At 39.3% G+C, this 21,337-nt stretch overlaps 1 protein-coding gene across 1 annotated transcript in view; it reads right to left on the reverse strand.

Moving 5' to 3' along the window:
- Positions 1-3,780: 3,780 nt before the first annotated feature.
- Positions 3,781-21,337, reverse strand: part of LOC126483693 (39S ribosomal protein L3, mitochondrial) — an 84,369-nt gene continuing 66,812 nt past the window's right edge. Inside the window, exons 7-8 of the mRNA XM_050106779.1 lie at positions 20,399-20,505; positions 3,781-3,995 (exon numbers count right to left, since the gene is read on the reverse strand). Coding sequence (XP_049962736.1) covers positions 3,872-3,995; positions 20,399-20,505 — 231 coding nt within the window. The 3' untranslated portion in view covers positions 3,781-3,871. The remainder of the gene's footprint in view (positions 3,996-20,398; positions 20,506-21,337) is intronic.

Here is a 21,337-nt window from a genome sequence, read left to right on the forward strand (position 1 = left end):
CATACTCATTAACAATGAATTTCTAATAAAATAAGAGTACTGCAAAAAAAGTGAATGTAATTTTATTCAGTTGATGGACTGAGGGCTTTATTATATGAAATTACCAAGACTGCATATACTAATGTAGATAATAAGCACCTACCTTCTCAAGCATTTAAATTCTGTTAACAGTTTACTATTGCCATCTTTGACAGACTGATCTCTTTTGTACTGCATTTTAATTATTTTTATTATGCCTCTACCTATTTTTCCTTTCATTATCATTAAAGAAACTTCCATTAAACCACCACAAATGTTTTACATTTTTGTCAATCTTGCTGAAATTGTTTGCATCCATATATATTTGTTCCCCAGCTATGCTGGTGCTTCCCTGAGAGCAGCATCATTCCACATTTTCTTTTAGCTCCCATATTAATTATAAAGATAACCAGTTTAAAACAGAATATATATCTCTAATATTTAAAATTTATTTATTCATCTAATAGCGCTCCTGAATTTCTTTATTTCACATGTAAATTCTGATCTAAATCAGTGTGCCCATGAAAATGTCATTTGGTACGATGTGCAAGACCTTAAGGCTGTTCTCCATATTTTCTCAGTGTGTTTGTTATTAGCAGGGTGCATACGAAGTGATGCTTTGCTAAACGCAGCTATTGATGTTTGTACAATTACATTAAAGTGTCTGGCCACAGGTTCAATGTTTTGTATATTGCAATCATTACTTTTGATAAAGTATATACCTGATTTCAAATATCTGTTATTATAAGGACCCAAAATATGTTTTAATTTCTGTTGTACGTAATTGCTTATAACGAAACTAATAATTATAATACTTTTATGGAAGATCTCACAGTTTTGTCCAAAATTCTAACCTTGAAAGTCGTAATGATAAATTTAGTTTGATAACTGATAGTTGATACTGATCTCTGCACCAATTCCTCATTTTCTCGTGTTCATTTAAATTTAATGTTTCTCTATAATCATATAGCCTTTTATACAGGGCTTCACTCGCGTGTACAGGATGGGGCAAATAAAACTGGCCCAGAGAACATAGTTCCGGGGTACAAAGAAACACTGCAGAGGAAAGGAAATACAGTACTAACCTGACTATAGCAGGTGCTAAAGTGACCATCCTGTTGGAAGTAACTATAGGTCTTTTCCTTCTGTGTTAACACTGCCACAAATGGTTTCGAAACACTGGCAATGTAACACACTGCAGTCAGCATCTGATGAAAGAAGATGGGACCAATAATGCAGCACACAGACATTGCACACCAAACCCCAACCTTCTGATTATGCAATGGTGTTTTGTGGAAGTTACACAGATTCTTCACTGACCAGAACCTGTGATTTTGTGAGTTGTCATAACCACTCAGGTGAAACCAGGCTTCATCAGACATAAAGAACAGATCCATGTCCAAGCTATTCATTGTTATCTCAATGAACAACCACTCACAAATCTGGAGGCACTGAGTAGCATCTACTGGTTTCAATGCATGAGCAACAGAGACTTGGTAGGGATCCATATGGAGGTCCAGGCAGAGCATTCATCCACATGATCGATATGATATGCAGGTCTCCTGTGACAGGCATCAGGTTGATTTAGTAGGACTCTAAAGCATTTTCTAGTGAACTGCAGCCACATTTTCTGGTGTGTGGGCACATTTTGGAATGTCTTTTGACTTGTTCAAAACAGATCCTGTCTGCTACCATTTTCGAGCTAAGCATTGCATGGCATTCTTAGCTGGCACTTTGACACCATTAAACTTAGCACAATGTTTTCATGACTTTGTTATCATGTAACTTCCCAAAACAAACACCCGCTGCTCCACTGTAACATTGTCCCATTTACACTGCTCCACTCACGCTGAAACAGCCTGCACTACAATCTGAACAGGTGTGGATCACATGACAGGTGCACACTTGGTGTGGAAGTCACGGCATGTGGTTACATGCATACATTCACATCCGATCGTATCCTCTCATCTGGGCCACTTTCACTTGCACCACCCTGTACCTGCCATATATATATTGCACATGTATATGTTTGAATCTCTGCTATTTTACACTATACATCTCCGGAGAGGATGTTAACTTAATCTATGGTATGAGTATTTAGCCATGTGGCATGCTCTTCTGTTTGGAAACACAATGAAAACACTGGTTTGCTGCAGAGCTCGTTCTTGTGATCTGTTTGACACACTGAACAGCATTAATAAAAGACAAATTGCACTTCATACTTTTAAAGTGCTCCAAGTCAACTAAATGCATGATTGTAAATGTTAGCTATGGTTTCATCAAAATGAATCAGGAAAAATTAAAATTTTTTCTCTAATCTACCTTCCACCTCTCATTTCTCTCCCCCTCTTCCATCCGTTTCATCAAATTCTGTCTCTCTTCTACTTACCTCCTCGCATCCTGTCCCTCTTCCACCTGCCTCCCAACACCCTACCACTTACACTTGCCTCCTCACATCCGCTCACTCTTACACCTCACAATCTATCCATTCTTCTACCTGGCACCTCACACCATCTTCCTTTTCCACTACCCCTCTCCATCTCCCATCTACCACATATATCTCAACCTCCCTTTCTCTTGTTCTCTTTCTATTTCCTCCTTCCCCATCACTCTGTCCATCTCCTATGTCATATCCATTTTCAATACACCCCCATCCCAATGGGAGGTTGGTGGTTGTTACTCACACAGTGCTTCCTTCCGGACATTGTGTGATGTAGACTCCAAGTTTGGTAGAAATCGATCCAGTCATTAGGACGAGATGTGCAACTTACTTACATATATAGACACATATATTTTTATATTAGAAAAGCTTTTTACATGTGGCTTTGACTGCGTAAGCGTGTGTCACATGTATTGCAAGTATGTCCTCCTCCCCCGCTCCCTTTGACCATTTCCACACTCTCTGTTCATCTCCTCCACTTCCTTTCTCCATCCATCCTCTTCTCACCCCGTATCCACCTCCTCTGTCTCCCCCATCTATCTGTCCATTTCTTCCTCCTAACCCCCCCCCTCCCCCCTCTATATTTCTCTTGCTCCCCCTCCCTTTCTGCCCATCTCATCCTCATCCCTCTCTCTGTCCAACCCCCCCCCCCCCCCCCCCCAATCTCTATCCGTCTTCTCTTCCCCCTTTCCCTGAACATCCGCTCCTCCCCTTCTCTCTGTGCACCTCTTCTCTCCCCTCCCCCCGGTCTGTCTATCTCATCCTCACCTCTCTCTTTGCCCAACTCCTCCATCCCTATCTATGCCTTTCTTCTAACACTGGAAAATCCAGGATGGAATATAACAACTTCTGGCTTCAACTGCCAAATACTGAGGTCATGTGTGTGTGAGTTGCGTGCACGCGTGTGTGTGTGTGTCTGTGTGTGTGTGTGTGTGTGTGTGTGTGTGTGTGTGTGTGTGTGTGTTTTGCCCATTAGCTACTTTTCCACAAAGGCCTTGTTGGCTGAAAGCTCATTTTGTGACAGTCTTTTTGTCGTGCCTGCCTTTGTGCCTATCTGTGATGCAATATCTCCACTATCTTACCCCCAACATACTTCCTTACAGACAATAAGTGATATGCATACCAAGTTTGGTCAAAATCAATCCAGTGCTTTTCGAGATGATGCGGAAAAGACACACACACACACACACACACACACACACACACACACACTCATTTTTATGTATGGATATTATACAGATACAAGCATGGTATGCAAATAAAGTCTACTTCAAACATAAATAAGCAGTTTACTTTAAAAGGATTTGCAATATAAAAATATGTTATGTTTAGAAAATTTTTAATAACAATTTCCAATTACACAGTAACAAGAAATGGCAAATACACAATACTCTACAGATCTGAACTCCATCGTTAACTGAATGTAATGGATGGTTCCTTGAATGAATGTACTTCCTCTGCATAAATGTCTTCAGGAAGTTCTTGATCTAAGTCTTCAGGATAAAATGTAGGGAAGGGTGGAGCCTCCTTGAGTTTCCTGCAAAATTAAGTGGTATTTTGCAATTCTCACAAGTAAGGAAACAAAATATATATACATTGTGTTGCAACTATTTCATACCACTATGCTGCAACACAGCAGAAAATAACAAATGGAATTGGGTTGCATCCTACAATTAGAAGAAAAGCAGAAACTTAAAGTTAGTGAGCCTACATGATGTTTAAGCATGCCTTTGCATCAGTCCTGACATTTATCCAGAGTGGTTGTATATCCTCATTTGTGTATATCATTTTCATCCTGCAATTCCCACTATTGTAAGTTTTACCTTACGCTTAATCTTATCAGTGTAATTATAATTTGCAATTATTGTCATTGGTTTTGTCAGTCTCATCTTGGAATGTCTATTATCATAAATTTAAATTTATAATCATTGACTAATGTTTAGAATTACATCAGTCATTCATGAAAAATTCTAGAGCCAACACAGGTGACAATTGGTGTGGTTCTGGTATTCAAGTTTCTGTCCACAAATCAACATGGATTTAAAAAAGCATCACTCATGCAAAAATCAACTTGCACTTTTCTCATAAGATATCCTGCAAACCATGGATGAAGGGCAACATGCAGGTTCCATATTCCTTGATTTCTGGAAAGCATCTGATGCGGTGTCCAGCTGGAGATTGTTAATGAAGGTCCAAGTATACGCAATAGGTTCCCAGATACAAGAGTGGCTTGAAGACTTCTTACGTAAAAGACCCCCTTATGTTGTACTCAAAGCCAGGTGTTCATCAGAGAAAAGAGCACCATTGGAAGTGCTTCAGGCATGTATGATTGAACCATGCTTGTTCACTATATACATAAATGACGTAATGGTTAGGGTGAGCTGCAATCCATGACTTTTTGCTGATGGTGCTGTAGTTTGTGGGAAAGTATGATCATTGAATGACTGTAGAATGATACAGGATGACTTAGATAGAATTTCTATCTGGTTGATGAATGGCAACTTGCTCTAAATGTGGAAAAATATAAGTTAATGCAAATGATTACGTAAAACAACCTTTAAAGTTGAAATACAGCATTAGTGTTGTGCTACTTGACAGAGTAACATAATTTGAACATCTATGCATAACACTGCAAAGCAATATGAAATGGAAATTGTACGTCAGTATGGAAGACGAATGGTCGACTTCAGTATATTTGAAGAATTTTAGGAAAGCGTTGCAAATCTGTAAAGGAGACCATTTATAGAATGTTAGTGCAACCTATTCTTGAGTACTGCTTGATCATTTGGTATATCCACAGAGGGCATCAAAGCAATTCAGAGATGTTCTGCTAGACTTGTTACTAGCAGGTTCGATCAACATGTGAGTCTTACGGAGATTCTTTGTGAACTAAAATGGGGAGCAGTGGACGGAACATGAGTTCTGTTTGTGAAACACTATTGAGCAAAATTTAGCAAACAGGCATCCGCTGCTGACTGCAGAACGATTCTACTGCCTCCAATGTACATTTCACATACGGACCACAAAGACAAGATAAAAGAAATTAAGGTTCATATGGAGGCATATAGATAATAGTTTTTTCCTTGCTCCATTTGCTAGTGGAACAGGAAAGGAAATGACTAACAGTGATACAACTTCCCCTCTGCCATGCACTTGATGGTGGCTTACAGAGCATGTATGTCGATGTAGATGAATGATTGGGTTTGGTCATCAAGATATTACACAATATTTCCTTCTCAGCAAGCTGGTGTCTTTAAGCAAAGTCTGAATAATATGCCGTGTAGTGCTACAATTTGTCATAAGGCTATTTCAACAAACCCATCAAAGTTCTAAGAAAAATCATCTAAATTGGATCTAAATGATCATATCCAGCTGTTCATAAACAAAATACATCATTGAAGATGTTATTAAATTTTTCAGAGCAACAAAAGACACATCCTTGCTTGATGAAGGATCCCAGTTCCGTAATAACTTGTTAGAGCATTGAATCGACTGTCCCAAAAGCACAAGACACCACTCTTTTATGACTGGCTGACATAATCTACAGACAATGAGTGTTGTTGCCGTTCTTGTATAATTAGGTATTTCCCCTGCTCAACCAAGTATAAGCCTTCAATTAATTTTTGTATTCTGCCAAATTATTGGCTCCCAGACAAACTGTAAATAACTACATATTTACTTGTCTAAAAGATAATACTTCCTTGATTTAAATAATGGCTGTTTTATAAAATGCTTTTCATACAGAGTGTGTTATCCAATACATGACTGTACATTGTTATGCACACACTCATATATACTTACTTACTTACAATTCATTCTTTGCATACACTCTTCATTCATTCCACCACACATTCTAACAATTGCCTTATTGTGTTCATGTCTTGGTCTCCCTTTACAGTTTTTAATCCCTACACGTCCTTCCATTACCAAACTGAAATTCCTTATTGTCTCAGGGTCTCTCCTATCAATCAGTCACCTTTTTAGTCAAGTTTTGTCATACATTTCTTTTTCCTGCATTTGACTCAGTTCCTCCTCATATGTTATTCAGTCCTCCCATCTAATACTACACATTCTTTATAGCCTCTATTTCAAAGTTTCTATTCTCTTCTTGTCTGAACTGCTTATCACACACATTTCACTTCTTTATAAAGCTACACTCCAGACAAATTCTTTCTGAAAAGACTTCCTAACACTTAAATTTATACCAGAAATTAGAAAGTTTCTCTTCTTCAGAAATACTTTCCTTGTTAATGTCTTTCTGTTTTTTATATTCTCTCTGATTCAACCATCACCAGTTATTTTTCTGACCATTTCTAAACTCACTTTTAGTGTCTGATTACCTAATCTAATTCCCCAAGTATCACTTGATTTAATTCAACTACATTCCATTACTCTTGTTTTACTTTCGTTGAGGCTCATCATTTAATCTATTTTCAAAACACTATCCATTTTGTTCAACAACTTTGCCATCTCTAACAGAATTAAAGTGCCATTGGCAAACCTCAAAGTTTTAATTCTTCTCCCTAAACTTGATTTTATATCTTCTCCCTGAACTTGAATTTCCTTTTGTAATTTATCTGTGATTTCTGTTACTTATCCTCAAAGTACTAAGCGAATAACACTAGGGATATGCTACAAAACCAGCCTCACTGCCTTCTCAACTACTACCTCCCTTTCATGTCCTTTGACTCTTACTGGGTTCTACAGATTTTATTAATTGAAGAAATGACATCATGTAATACCTTAAGCTGCTGTTACAATTTAATCTTTATGTGCCATGTGTTTCAGTCAAAAATCATTATCCAGCACCTGTTCTCCACACTTCACCAATATAGTGAAATTGCTTATATTTTTACTACAATTTTCAAACATCCTTGTTGCATAAAGTTTCCTGTATTTGTAACATGTGTACAACAGGAGCTGGATAATGGTTAAAGACCAGTTGCACAATAAAGAAGAAGTTGAGCATCTGCTTGAGGTCTTACAGGGCGTCTTTTCTATACATGTTGTAAATAAACTTTTGCTCCCTGTGTTTTATCCCTGCTACATTCAAAATTTTGAAAAGTGTAGTACTGTCAACACTGTCAAGTTTTCTCTAAATCTACAAATGCTATATAAGCAGGTTTGCCTTTTCTCATCCTATTTTTTAGAACAAGTCATAGGATCAGCATAGCTTTGGGTTTTCCTACACTTCTCTACAACCCAAACTGACCTCTTGATGTCGACTTCTGCAAGTCTTTTCCATTAATAATTAAAGTCAATATTTTGCAACCATGTCTTACTAACTCTTGAGCAGGCGTGCCTATATATAAAGTGCACCAACCACAAACAACTTTGTCTCATACTGTTTCATTATTGTTTTACAATTGAGCCCATATGTATTTCTTCATTATTGTTTCGGCGAACACTGTGATGAGTTGTGTTATCATATGTTTCAAGAGAGCAACTGTAACATAAAATAAACAGCGAATCAGGTGAGAAAAAAAATTCATGATTCGCGTGAGAAAATGACCCAGTTCCCGAGCTAGCAGCACACCATGAGATAATTAGCAATTGAATAAGCAGCTGGCTCGGATATGATGCACCTGTGCTGTTTAATGCTTTGAATGGGTCATTACAGATGGGTAACACTTGTACGCAGCAACACAGTGATACAATGAACACATACTTTATTATTGTTTAATTAAACAGTGATCTACTAATACAAGGTAAGTTTATTTTATCATTGTTTAATTAAACTAGGATTAAAATGTGATATGGCTCATACATGTTTACATTAGTAACATAAAGACAACTATTCTTGAGATGTGTACAAAGTATGGCGCACGCCTGCTAGTGTTATGAAAAACTGTGTGCTTGCTCAGGGGTTAAATATATAACAAACACTTGAACATAAATCATAACTGCTTTTACTTCTCGTCAATTATTTATTATTCTAATCAAAATATTCATATGACTAATGGTTTTGTTTTTTGAAAGTAACCAATCTATGCATTATGTCAGATAAGTTGTATCTTTTTCGTACAATTTTCTATTATTATTATTATGATTGTTCTTATGTAATCATCTGGACTTTAATGGAATCAGTACAGTTAATATTTCTACACATCTATTCATCATATGTTTTATTAACAATTGCATCTTACAAAATATTATATGTAACTAGATTCTAGTTTAAGGGACCTCCTAGACTGCATCTATTACAATCTTCATAAAATATAACAATAATCTCTACTGATTTTTCTATTGTGTATTTATGTAATTAATTTGATTTACATTATTGCATTAAATATTTAATTTGTGTTTGGTCTTTGCTAAATGTTAGGTTTGTTTTAATGCAAAAAAACCCAAAAGACTAGCTCAACTGGAAGCTACACTGCTCCAAAATAGCCACTCACGCTATCCATTCTACAATTCTTTAAGTATTGTCAAATAATAACAAGTTTGATTATTTATATTATGGTAAAGTTAATCATCTTTAGCAACAGTAAAAATCCATTCATGTTATCATTCAATAATTATAAACAGTACAAATTGTCTTTGAACAGAAACCCCGTCAATTAGTGTAGCCACCCTTCAGGAAACCGTAAAAACCATCACCAGATGTCATCATTTAATAAAGCAAACCTACAAAATTCCCTTATAAAATGAAAAACATTACATTCTAGTAATACTGATGTAGAACTTGACATTGTACGGACACAATCATTAATTTGGAACAGTAACCTTAATATAAAAACTTGTTAGTGGATTGACACCACATTTAATTAGGACGCATCATCTCTCATAGCGGAAGATCCTACAGGATGTGCTGTTTCCTACAATATTATATTTCCAGTGGTCTCTTCTATCTGAGTCAAATTCCTACTAGAAAGTTGGTAACTCCCTGCAGCAGGGAATAATATTGCTTTCCTACACACAGGACAAAGGGTACAAACACAACAGCAATTACCAATAATTTGGTACTTCCCTCTACCTAGGATGGTTTTTCCTTACACAGAGCTTATGGATTTTACATTATATACATACTATTCATTTTACTGTAGACTGAGCAGGAGTGATGGTGTCACTGACTCCTGAACTGACAATGGACAGAGTTCAAGAGTATTATACATTATGGTTTACACAGGTATATGACGAGTGAAGTTGAAAGGCATAGGAAAGACCTGCTGAGGTTCAACAGCCGTGTTAGAAAGCTGCTACAAAAGCAAAGAGAGATTCACTGCTCATTTAAATATAGCCACAGCCTCACAATCCAAGAAAAATGGAACAAAGTCAAAATTAGATAAGGCAAGACATGCGTGAAGTATTCAACAAATTTGAAAATACAGTTTTATCCAGTGAACTGACAGAAAATCCTACAAAGTTTTGGTCTGCTTGGTTAAATAAGTAAATGCATTGATGCCACCTGTCCAGGCTCATCTGGACCATAATGGCGTCAAAACGAAGGACAACACAGGCAAAGCTGAAATACTAAACATCTTTTTTCAAAATTGTTTCACAGAGCAAGAAAGCACTGCAGTTCTTCCTGTAACTCACTGTACAAATATCAAAATGATGGGTATTGAAATACACTCCTGGAAATGGAAAAAAGAACACATTGACACCGGTGTGTCAGACCCACCATACCTGCTCCTGACACTGCGAGAGGGCTGTACAAGCAATGATCACACGCACGGCACAGCGGACACACCAGGAACCGCGGTGTTGGCCGTCGAATGGCGCTAGCTGCGCAGCATTTGTGCACCGCCGCCGTCAGTGTCAGCCAGTTTGCCGTGGCATACGGAGCTCCATTGCAGTCTTTAACACTGGTAGCATGCCGCGACAGCGTGGACGTGAACCGTATGTGCAGTTGACGGACTTTGAGCGAGGGCGTATAGTGGGCATGCGGGAGGCCGGGTGGACGTACCGCCGAATTGCTCAACACGTGGGGCGTGAGGTCTCCACAGTACATCGATGTTGTCGCCAGTGGTCGGCGGAAGGTGCACGTGCCCGTCGACCTGGGACCGGACCGCAGCGACGCACGGATGCACGCCAAGACCGTAGGATCCTACACAGTGCCGTAGGGGACCGCACCGCCACTTCCCAGCAAATTAGGGACACTGTTGCTCCTGGGGTATCGGCGAGGACCATTCGCAACCGTCTCCATGAAGCTGGGCTACGGTCCCGCACACCGTTAGGCCGTCTTCCGCTCACGCCCCAACATCGTGCAGCCCGCCTCCAGTGGTGTCGCGACAGGCGTGAATGGAGGGACGAATGGAGACGTGTCGTCTTCAGCGATGAGAGTCGCTTCTGCCTTGGTGCCAATGATGGTCGTATGCGTGTTTGGCGCCGTGCAGGTGAGCGCCACAATCAGGACTGCATACGACCGAGGCACACAGGGCCAACACTCGGCATCATGGTGTGGGGAGCGATCTCCTACACTGGCCGTACACCACTGGTGATCGTCGAGGGGACACTGAATAGTGCACGGTACATCCAAACCGTCATCGAACCCATCGTTCTACCATTCCTAGACCGGCAAGGGAACTTGCTGTTCCAACAGGACAATGCACGTCCGCATGTATCCCGTGCCACCCAACGTGCTCTAGAAGGTGTAAGTCAACTACCCTGGCCAGCAAGATCTCCGGATCTGTCCCCCATTGAGCATGTTTGGGACTGGATGAAGCGTCGTCTCACGCGGTCTGCACGTCCAGCACAAACGCTGGTCCAACTGAGGCGCCAGGTGGAAATGGCATGGCAAGCTGTTCCACAGGACTACATCCAGCATCTCTACGATCATCTCCATGGGAGAATATCAGCCTGCATTGCTGCGAAAGGTGGATATACACTGTACTAGTGCCGACATTGTGCATGCTCTGTTGCCTGTGTGTATGTGCCTGTGGTTCTGTCAGTGCGATCATGTGATGTATCTGACCCCAGGAATGTGTCAATAAAGTTTCCCCTTCCTGGGACAATGAATTCACGGTGTTCTTATTTCAATTTCCAGGAGTGTACATGACCATGGGATAGAAAAACAACTGAAATTGTTCAACAGAGGAAAGGCTACTTGATTTGATGGATTACCAATATGATAGAAGACAAGAGTATGTGACAGAACTTGCTCCTCTTCTAGGAGCAGAGTATCATAAGTAACTGGAGGAGTGAAGCATTCCTAATGATTTGTGTGTGTGTGTGTGTGTGTGTGTGTGTGTGTGAACACAGGGGGGGGGGAGGGGGGAGATTGGGGAGGAGTGTGTGGAGGTGGGGGGGGGGGGGGGGCATAGGTCATTCCTGTTTTCAAGAAGGGTCATCAAACAGATGCATAAAACATAAGCCTATATCTCTGATGTTGGTCTGCTGTAGAATTTTGGAACGTGTTTTATGTTTGTGTGTTACAACATTTCTAGAGACCAAAAATCTCCTTTGGATGAATCAATGCAGGTTCCAAAAACAATGAATGTGTGAAACCCAGTTCACTCTGTTTTTCCAGAAAACACAAGATACTGGCTGCCATGTTGATAGTGTGTTCCTTGACATCCGGAAGGCATTCTATACAGTTCTGCACTGCTGCCTAATGAACAAAATATTTGTGTTTGAAATATCAGACCAACCGGTGTGACTGGACTGAAGAGTTTCTGAACACAGCATGTCATTCTCAATGGTGAGAAATCTTCTGACATAAAAGTAACTTGGGGGCACCCCAAGGGAGTGTTTTAGGACAATTACTTCTCACAATATACACAAGTATAAATGTCCTGGTGGAGGTTCCATGAATCTTTTTGTGGATGATGCTATTGAACACAGAGATGCTAGAAAATTGTAGTGGAATGCAAAAGACCTGCAGGGTATGGACACTTGGTGCAGCAACTGGCAATTGATCCTCAACATAAAGAAATGTAATGTCTTGCACATAAGTAGGCAGAAAGAGCCATCATTGTATGATTAACATGATTGCAGAATATTCCCTGGAGCAGTCAAATCCATGAAATGTCTAGGAGGACAAGTACAGAGCGATTTAAAGTAGAATGGTTACCTAAAACTAACGGTAAGTAAGGCATATGGCGGACTGAGATTCATTGGAAGAATCCTCGGGAAATGCAGTCCACCCACAAAGGAGTAGCTTACGAAAACCTTGTTTGACCAATACCTGAATATTACCTTTTATTCTGGGATCCTTATCAGATATGATTGACACAGGAAACAGAGAAGATCTAAGGAAGATCAGGGAAATTTCATTACACATTCATTTAGTAAGTGTAAAAGTCTTACAGAGAGTCACAGGCGACTACAGTGGCAGATACTGCAACAGAAACATTTTTGTATCGTGGTGTGGATTACTGTTAAAGGTCAGAGAACATACACTTGTAGAAGAAACAACCAATATACTGCTTCCTCCCATATAACTGAGCTTATGCAGAGGTTTATCAGAAACTGTTCTTCCTGCAAATCATTTGTAACTAGAAGAGGAAAAGTAGGAGTCACAGCATTACATAACGTATCCTACGCCACAACCGTAAGGTGGCTAGCAAAGTATAGATTTGCTGTAGATGTAGAAGAGTGAGTGCAGTGTTGTCATACTAACTGACTCATGAGTTGCTCAGTTCCTTAACCAGTTGCACTGGGGTACATCTCAAATGAAAATTTTAATGCAGCATTTCATTTATTGGCCAGACAGGGCATCAATATATAAATTCACAGAGTGTCTCTGCTCAAAGTGTGCTTGTAATCAAGTGGCTTGACTACAGGGATTTTCTATGTGGTGAACACTTCAGCACCCTTGGGCAAAGGTGCATATTGATTTTGCGGGACCTTACACTCTAGATGTTAAAGTCCACAGCACAAGACATGATCTGGGCACTGGCATTAATCTTTACAATTAAGTTCCTACACCATCACTTTAGGTTAGTCATGTCAGTAAATATTGTAAGCTTCTACATGATTTGCTGCCTCTCCCTTAATACTTTCACAAGACTGCTGTGAATATTTGATGAAAGCAGAAAATCCTTGTTTCCTTTTATTTGATAGTGAGTATATTTCCCCCTACTGCATACAGTCATTCCTCCTTTTACTGAATCTGTTACTGCTGAGGGAAGCTTGCATACTTTTCCCTGAAAACTGCATTTTTATGCCTATGAGCTATGTAGAAATAAAAATTATTCATAACCAACTGGGGTGGTAGTATGAGGTACTCAAGTTCTTTCCCATATTTTGGTCTGTTTACAGAATTGAACATGACAGAATAGAAAAAATGAATCAAAACAAGCATTTCATACTAAGGCAACAAGTAACAGATGATTAACCCCCAAGCGGGTGTGTCTTTTTTCGTAACACCAGCAGCGCACGGTGCACTTTGTACACACGTAAAAATTAGCTCTCTTTATATTACCACGATAAACATGCATGAACAAAATTACAGTTAACTCTAAGTTTAATTAAACAACAAAATGAACTAACATTTTAGGAGTTAAACCACTGCTTAATCAAACATTAACAAAATAAACCTCTCATTGTATCACTCTTTTGCTACACCCAAGTGTTACCCTGCAGTAACGGCACACTCGAAGCATTAAACATTGCAGTTGGATAAGATCCCTGCCCCCCCCCCCCCCCCCCCCCTCGCCCTTTTATTTGATACTAATTATCTTGTAGATAACTGTCTCACTGCGGAATTGTGCTGGTAGCTTAGAATCTGGGTCATTTTTTCTTGCATGGATAGTCAATATCTTCTCACCTAGCTTGCTGTTTATTTTATACTACTGCAGCTCACTTCGATATATGACAACATAACTTATTACCATGTTAGCTGAAGTGAAAATGAAGGAATATGTATGGACTGGCAATAGTGAAAGAGCAATGGACTGGTACAAAACAACGTTGTTTGTGACTGACGCGCTTTATACACAGGCACGCCCAATCAAGGGTTAAACAAAAATTATATGCTTTAATAACAATTATCTATGAAAGTGAAGAACAAGATGAAGTATTTCCAGTGGAACTGAATGTACTGCGAAGTTATAATAGTGACTGAAATTACAAAGAAATGAATTCAGAGGACATTAAGCCAGAAATATAGAAATGGAATGAATGTATTAGATGGGAAATAAAAGAGTTAATTCACAAAATCAAGCAATAAAGACATCTGGATAAAGCAGAAGGACAGTAGTATGTGAATAAATCAGTGAAACTGAGCTAACGTGGATAATTAGTCAAGGAGTGAGTGACAATAAGAACACTACAGACAGAATCTGCTTAACAGGACTATTTGGAAATGTCTCTGAGCATTTCAAAAGGCAAAAGAGATTTTGTTAACAGAAACAATCAATAATAATAATAATAATAATACAAAGCACACAAAATCTAAACATATGGCAAGCAGACATTACAATTCTTAAGTCAAGACAGTAGATGACATGGCAGCTAACAAGAAAACATAGAGAAAATTATGCAAACATTCCAAGATATCTCACAGTTTGTATCTTTCACACGATGAATGATAATTACATGTAAGAATAGTACAAAACATTTCTGGAGCTAATGGTAGGTGAGGCACTTGAAATCACTATGATGTAAAGAAAGGCCTGGCATGGGCAGACCAAAGTGACAATTTAATCTGAGTTGGCCAGATAACGCTAGAAAGCTTGCAGAGCGTCAAATGCATACTGATGGAGACCATAATGCATGGAATACTCTGGAAGCAGTTTATTTTCTGATAACTGATTGTTGTATGGGTAGCTAAATATGGCTGCAGAATATGCTCCACCACACTGACTCATGGAGCTTGTATTTAAATGTATATGTGTATGTATGTAGGGGAGGACAGGGGGGGGGGGGGGGGGGGGGGCAAAATTCATTACTTTACTATGCACGAAAAGTGTTTCAGCTGATTAAACACGCTTTCAAAATACAAGTCATGTTAATTATTCAGCAGAGGTCAGTTGTATTTCTTAATGAGGATAAGAACCTGTGTTTACCCATTCATATTCTGTTTAAAATGGTAGCAAGTGTAATGAACAAAATATAATTTATGTAGTGGAAAGATAACAAGTTAACAAAAAGAATGTTCTTTGTGGAGGAGCAACAATCTGTTCAGTGACAATAATGAAGATAAATTATAGTTTATGTTGTATATTATTTTAAAATTCTGCACCGGTAAAGAGGTTTTTTTTTTCTTTTTCTTTTTCTTTTTTTTCTTTTTTTTTGTGTGTGTGTGTGTGTGTGTGTGTGTGTGTGTGTGTGTGTGTGTGTGTGACTGGATGACTCATCTATTACAACAGATTGGAGTGTTGTCACACACAGGGATAGGGATCCAAAGTATTTTTCAGCCAAGCAATTAAAAACATGTTACATCTTTCACTGTAAGTGCTTCTATTTTCTTCTTCTCCCTCTGCGCATGGGTGAGCGAAATCCCATTCTGCACTTGTATAAGCCTGCCACAGCAACCAGTTGTGGTTTAATATTATGGTGAAGCAAGAGCCACTACTTTTGGTCATGTCATTTCAGCCTGGATATTACCACTCTTACAGTAATTTATTTCCAACAGTGTGTCATAAAGATCTCATTAGATATTTTATATTCTTCTAACATGCACAAAATCATGGGTACATGCCGATAAGTGCAGAGACTATCATACTCTATGTTTGCTCTATCATCTTTCCAATCATTGGAATCCCTTTCCCTCATCTTCAACTCTTACTTTACTATCTGAACAGCACAGCAGACATACTTGTTCTCAACAAAGTAAAATTCTTTTTGCACCACCACGTAGCACTGCCATGTTTTCTAAATCATTTTCTGTATCAGGAACTTGACTTTAGAACAATCTTCCTCAAACTATCAGAGCAATTTAATTCTTTCCAAACTTCAAATGGCAGATAATGGTCCATGCTCTTACAATAGCCACCTCTCCTACACTCTGTGCAGCTCATTATCATCAGTCCACCCCCCCCCCCCTCGAACTTTCCCTATTCCTTGTCAACAGAGTTTCTGTTTATTATTTGAATATGTGGTGTCTGTTCCTTTGAAAGGACAGACACCACACAGATCCCACAGCTGTGAACCACTACATAAAAATTGAAGGGGGATCACTGCTGTCAGCTGCAGCGGGGCATTAAGCAAAATCAGTGGCGACGAGCGAAATGTATAACAGACCAGGATTTGATTCTCGGATTTCCTGCTTGCTAGGCAGGTGCTGTAACCACTGTGCCATTCAGGACACAGCGTTATCACATCTGCATGGCCTATCTCGGTAAACCTCATGGCTGATCCATACTGCCACCCAGCGCCACCTATCAAATAACTGATAAGTCTGGCTGGGCAATGAATCCACTTTCTTCAGTGTGAATTCACAAATATGTCAAACCTCCTGTGGGATTCTCTATGTAGTGAACAGGAGTATAATGGACAGAGACTGTGGATAGATGGCACTGGGTGGGAGTGTGGATTGGCTGTGAGGCGTACCAAGATAGTCCATGTAGTGGTGATAACGCTGAGTCCCGCATGGTGAAATGGTTACTGCACCTGCCTAGTAAGTAGGAGATCCTGGGTTTCGAATCCCAGTCCAGTACATATTTTCACTTGTCGCCGCTGATTCTGCTTAATGTCCTGCTGCAGCTGACAGCAGTGATTCCCCTTCAATTTACATATTTTGTATTTATGTTCTGTTATTTTCTAACAGTCACTATGACTATCATTTCAATCTTCTCCTCTTCCTTTATTTGTTAAACTTATGATAGTACTAAACATGGTTTCAACTATGCTAAGTTTATTTACAGGGTGTCTCAAAAGGCTCGTCACAAAAGTTTTGTCTCAAGTACAGATAGTGTTGAGGATCAGTGGACAAAGTTCAAAACCATCGTACAATATGCGTTAGATGAGTATGTGCCAAGCAAGATCGTAAGAGATGGAAAAGAGCCACTGTGGTACAACAACAGAGTTAGAAAACTGTTGCGGAAGCGAAGGGAACTTCACAGCAAACATAAACATAGCCAAAGCCTTGCAGACAAACAAAAATTACGCGAAGCGAAATGTAGTGTGAGGAGGGCTATGCGAGAGGCGTTCAATGAATTCGAAAGTAAAGTTCTATGTACTGACTTGGCAGAAAATCCTAAGAAATTTTGGTCTTATGTCAAAGCGGTAGGTGGATCAAAACAAAATGTCCAGACACTCTGTGACCAAAATGGTACTGAAACAGAGGATGACAGACTAAAGGCCTAAATACTAAATGTCTTTTTCCAAAGCTGTTTCACAGAGGAAGACTGCACTGTAGTTCCTTCTCTAGATTGTCGCACAGATGACAAAATGGTAGATATCGAAATAGACGACAGAGGGATAGAGAAACAATTAAAATCGCTCAAAAGAGGAAAGGCCGCTGGACCTGATGGGATACCAGTTCGATTTTACACAGAGTACGCGAAGGAACTTGCCCCCCTTCTTGCAGCGGTGTACCGTAGGTCTATAGAAGAGTGTAGCGTTCCGTTCCAAAGGATTGGAAAAGGGCACAGGTCATCCCCGTTTTCAAGAATGGACGTCGAACAGATGTGCAGAACTATAGACCTATATCTCTAACGTCGATCAGTTGTAGAATTTTGGAACACGTATTATGTTCGAGTATAATGACTTTTCTGGAGACTAGAAATCTACTCTGTAAGAATCAGCATGGGTTTCGAAAAAGATGATCGTGTGAAACCCAGCTCGTGCTATTCGTCCACGAGACCCAGAGGCCCATAGACACGGATTCCCAGGTAGATGTCGTGTTTCTTGACTTCCACAAGGCGTTCGATACAGTTCCCCACAGTCGTTTAATGAACAAAGTAAGAGCATATGGACTATCAGACCAATAGTGTGATTGAATTGAAGAGTTCGTAGATAACAGAATGCAGCATGTCATTCTCAATGGAGAGAAGTCTTCCGAAGTAAGAGTGCTTTCAGGTGAGCTGCAGGGGAGTGTCATAGGACCGTTGCTAATCACAATATACATAAATGACCTTGTGGATGACATCAGAAGTTCACTGAAGCTTTTTGCGGATGATGCTGTGGTATATCGAGAGGCTGTAACAATGGAAAATTGTACTGAAATGCAGGAGGATCTGCAGCGAATTGACGCATGGTGCAGGGAATGGTAATTGAATCTCAATGTAGACAAGCGTAATGTGCTGTGAATACATAGAAAGAAAGATCCCTTACCATTTAGCTAAAATATAGCAGGTCAGCAACTGGAAGCAGTTAATTCCATAAATTATCTGGGAGTACGCATTAGGAGTGATTTAAAATGGAATGATCATATAAAGTTGATCGTCGGTAAAGCAGATGCCAGACTGAGATTCATTGGAAAAATCCTAAGGAAATGCAATCCAAAAACAAAGGAAGTAGGTTACAGTACACTTGTTCGCCCACTGCTTGAATACTGCTCAGCAGTATGGGATCCGTACCAGATAGGGTCGATAGAAGAGAGAGAGAATATCCAACGGAGAGCAGTGCACTTCGTTACAGGATCATTTAGTAATTGCGAAAGCGTTACGGAGATGATAGATAAACTCCAGTGGAAAACTCTGCAGGAGAGATGCTCAGTAGCTCGGTACGGGCTTTTGTTGAAGTTTCGAGAAAATACCTTCACCGAGGAGTCAAGCAGTATATTGCTCCCTCCTACGTATATCTTGCGAAGAGACCATGAGGATAAAATCAGAGAGATTAGAGCTCACACAAAGGCATACCGACAATCCTTCTTTCCATGAACAATATGAGACTGGAATAGAAGGGAGAACCAATAGAGGTACTCAAGGTACCCCCGCCACACACCGTCAAGTGGCTTGCAGAGTATGAATGTAGATGTAGAGTGTTAATCAGTCTCTTCACGATGATCATTAATTCTCCATTCATAAGTATGCAAGTTCTTAAAATGCGTATAGATCATCACTGTACTGAATTCTGCGAAAAAGACCATAAAATACACCCTTACAAAATCCAATTTCTGCAAGAATTAAAGACTCAGGATGACAGATGTAGGCCACAGTTCATTAATGAAGATACTGAATGCCCTTCATTTAATGACATCTTGTTTTCTGACAAGGCTAATTTTCACCTGAACGGTCACACGAATAAGCAAAATTGCCGCTACTGGTGTGCAATGAATCCTTAACAGAAGCATGAGAAATCCCTTCATTTGGTAAAAGTTAATAACCAGGCTGCAATTTCGGCTCGAGAAATAACTGGCCCATACTTTTTCGAGGACAACAGCAGTCGTACAGTTACAATGAATTCGGAACATTATGTGATGATGCTAAACGACTTTTTGGTTGCTGAATTGCAAAATTTTCTTAGTTGTAACCAAAGAACGTGGCTTCAGCAAGACGGAGCCACAGCACCACATATATACTGCAAGTTCATGAAATTTTTCCCAGCAAACTGGTCTCCAGGAGTGGTGCCATAAAGTGGACCCCATGCAGTCCAGTTTTGAGCCCCATGGATTTTTTTATTGTTGGGATATGTCAAATCTAAGGTGTTTGTCACTAACCCAACTTCTCTGGAGGAAGTGAAGGAAAATATCTATAGCGAAGTGTCAGCAACCCAGCGTCTATATGCCGAGACATTATGCAAATTTTGTTCATCATTTAAATGAGTGCAATATCGTCATGCTAAATAAATAAACAAACATTTTGATCATACAGCTTGTACACTTCTTCACATATAAAAAAACACTTAAACCAGAAATAATATCCTCTTTTGTTGTTTTTTCCTATTATATACTTCAATGTAAAGACTACATCTACATTCAGTCTTCATTTTTTGTTGCTGAATTTAGGCTCCAGAAGTATCTGCTCAACTAATACTCTATCGGAGGTCTAGAGAGATATTTTTGCCTTTCAAAATAAAGATTTACACAAAATATTTTACATGGAGTGTACACTAACAGAAAAAATACCTATCTTTAGTTATCTTAACAGATATCTTGAAAGTTCTTACCTGCGTGGTAATACTGTGTCATAAATATAAACAATGGAATTCGTTTCACCAGCTACTCCAAGACCTTGCACATAGAGTACATTGTATTTAGTATTTATTCTCCAAATCTGCAAAATAGGGAAACTGAACATTAGTGCTTCATATCAAGCTACACAACATAAAATAAAATTATCTTCTCAGAAGAGATAAGAAACTGAATTCTACTCACAACTGAACACAATGCAGTATGAAAGAAATTAGTGTACTTACAATATCTTACAATTAATTGTTAGAATCTTGAAACTAGGAAAACAATACACTGTTATTCTGAGGTGAAAATCCCTACTAAAGTGTAAAATTCGAAAAATATAAGTGAATAACCTTCCACATCTCTCCCCTTCCTTCTTCCTCTCTAACCTTATTTTTCTAAAAATTTAATAAAAACTTCTTTAATGTTGAGCAATACAGCAGACATTTGCTACCCAGATTAAGAGATGTTAGCACAGTATAAAGCCTGACAACAAAAACCATTTGATCCCAGTAATGTATGACATATTATGAGATAAGCCATTCAGTCAGGCCACAGCTCTCGGCAGAAATACATCTACAAAGCAACAAGATAAGCGTTTATCTTTTTCTGTCTTTTCCTTGTAGTATATTTATTAAATTTTGTGCATGTTGTTTAGTTTAAGAGGTTTAATCTCATGTTATTGTAAGGGTAATTCATTCAGTCTGTAGTGCAGTAGTTGCTCACTGAAAAGCCAACTACAAAGCTCATTAATGCATCAGCATCTATTGTTGACACACCAGGAGTTTAGCAAGTTGCCTATCTGTGATTCAGACTGCTTTTATAGTTTGCTTCCTCACTTAGTCTTGCTAGGATGGTGAAGATGTGTACATGCTGTGTGTGGACGCAGGAGGAACTGGCCACTGTTTGTGAACACCTGAATGCGCTTTCGG

Source organism: Schistocerca serialis, chromosome 6 (assembly GCF_023864345.2).
Source record: "Schistocerca serialis cubense isolate TAMUIC-IGC-003099 chromosome 6, iqSchSeri2.2, whole genome shotgun sequence".
In the NCBI taxonomy this organism is placed as follows: domain Eukaryota; kingdom Metazoa; phylum Arthropoda; class Insecta; order Orthoptera; family Acrididae; genus Schistocerca; species Schistocerca serialis.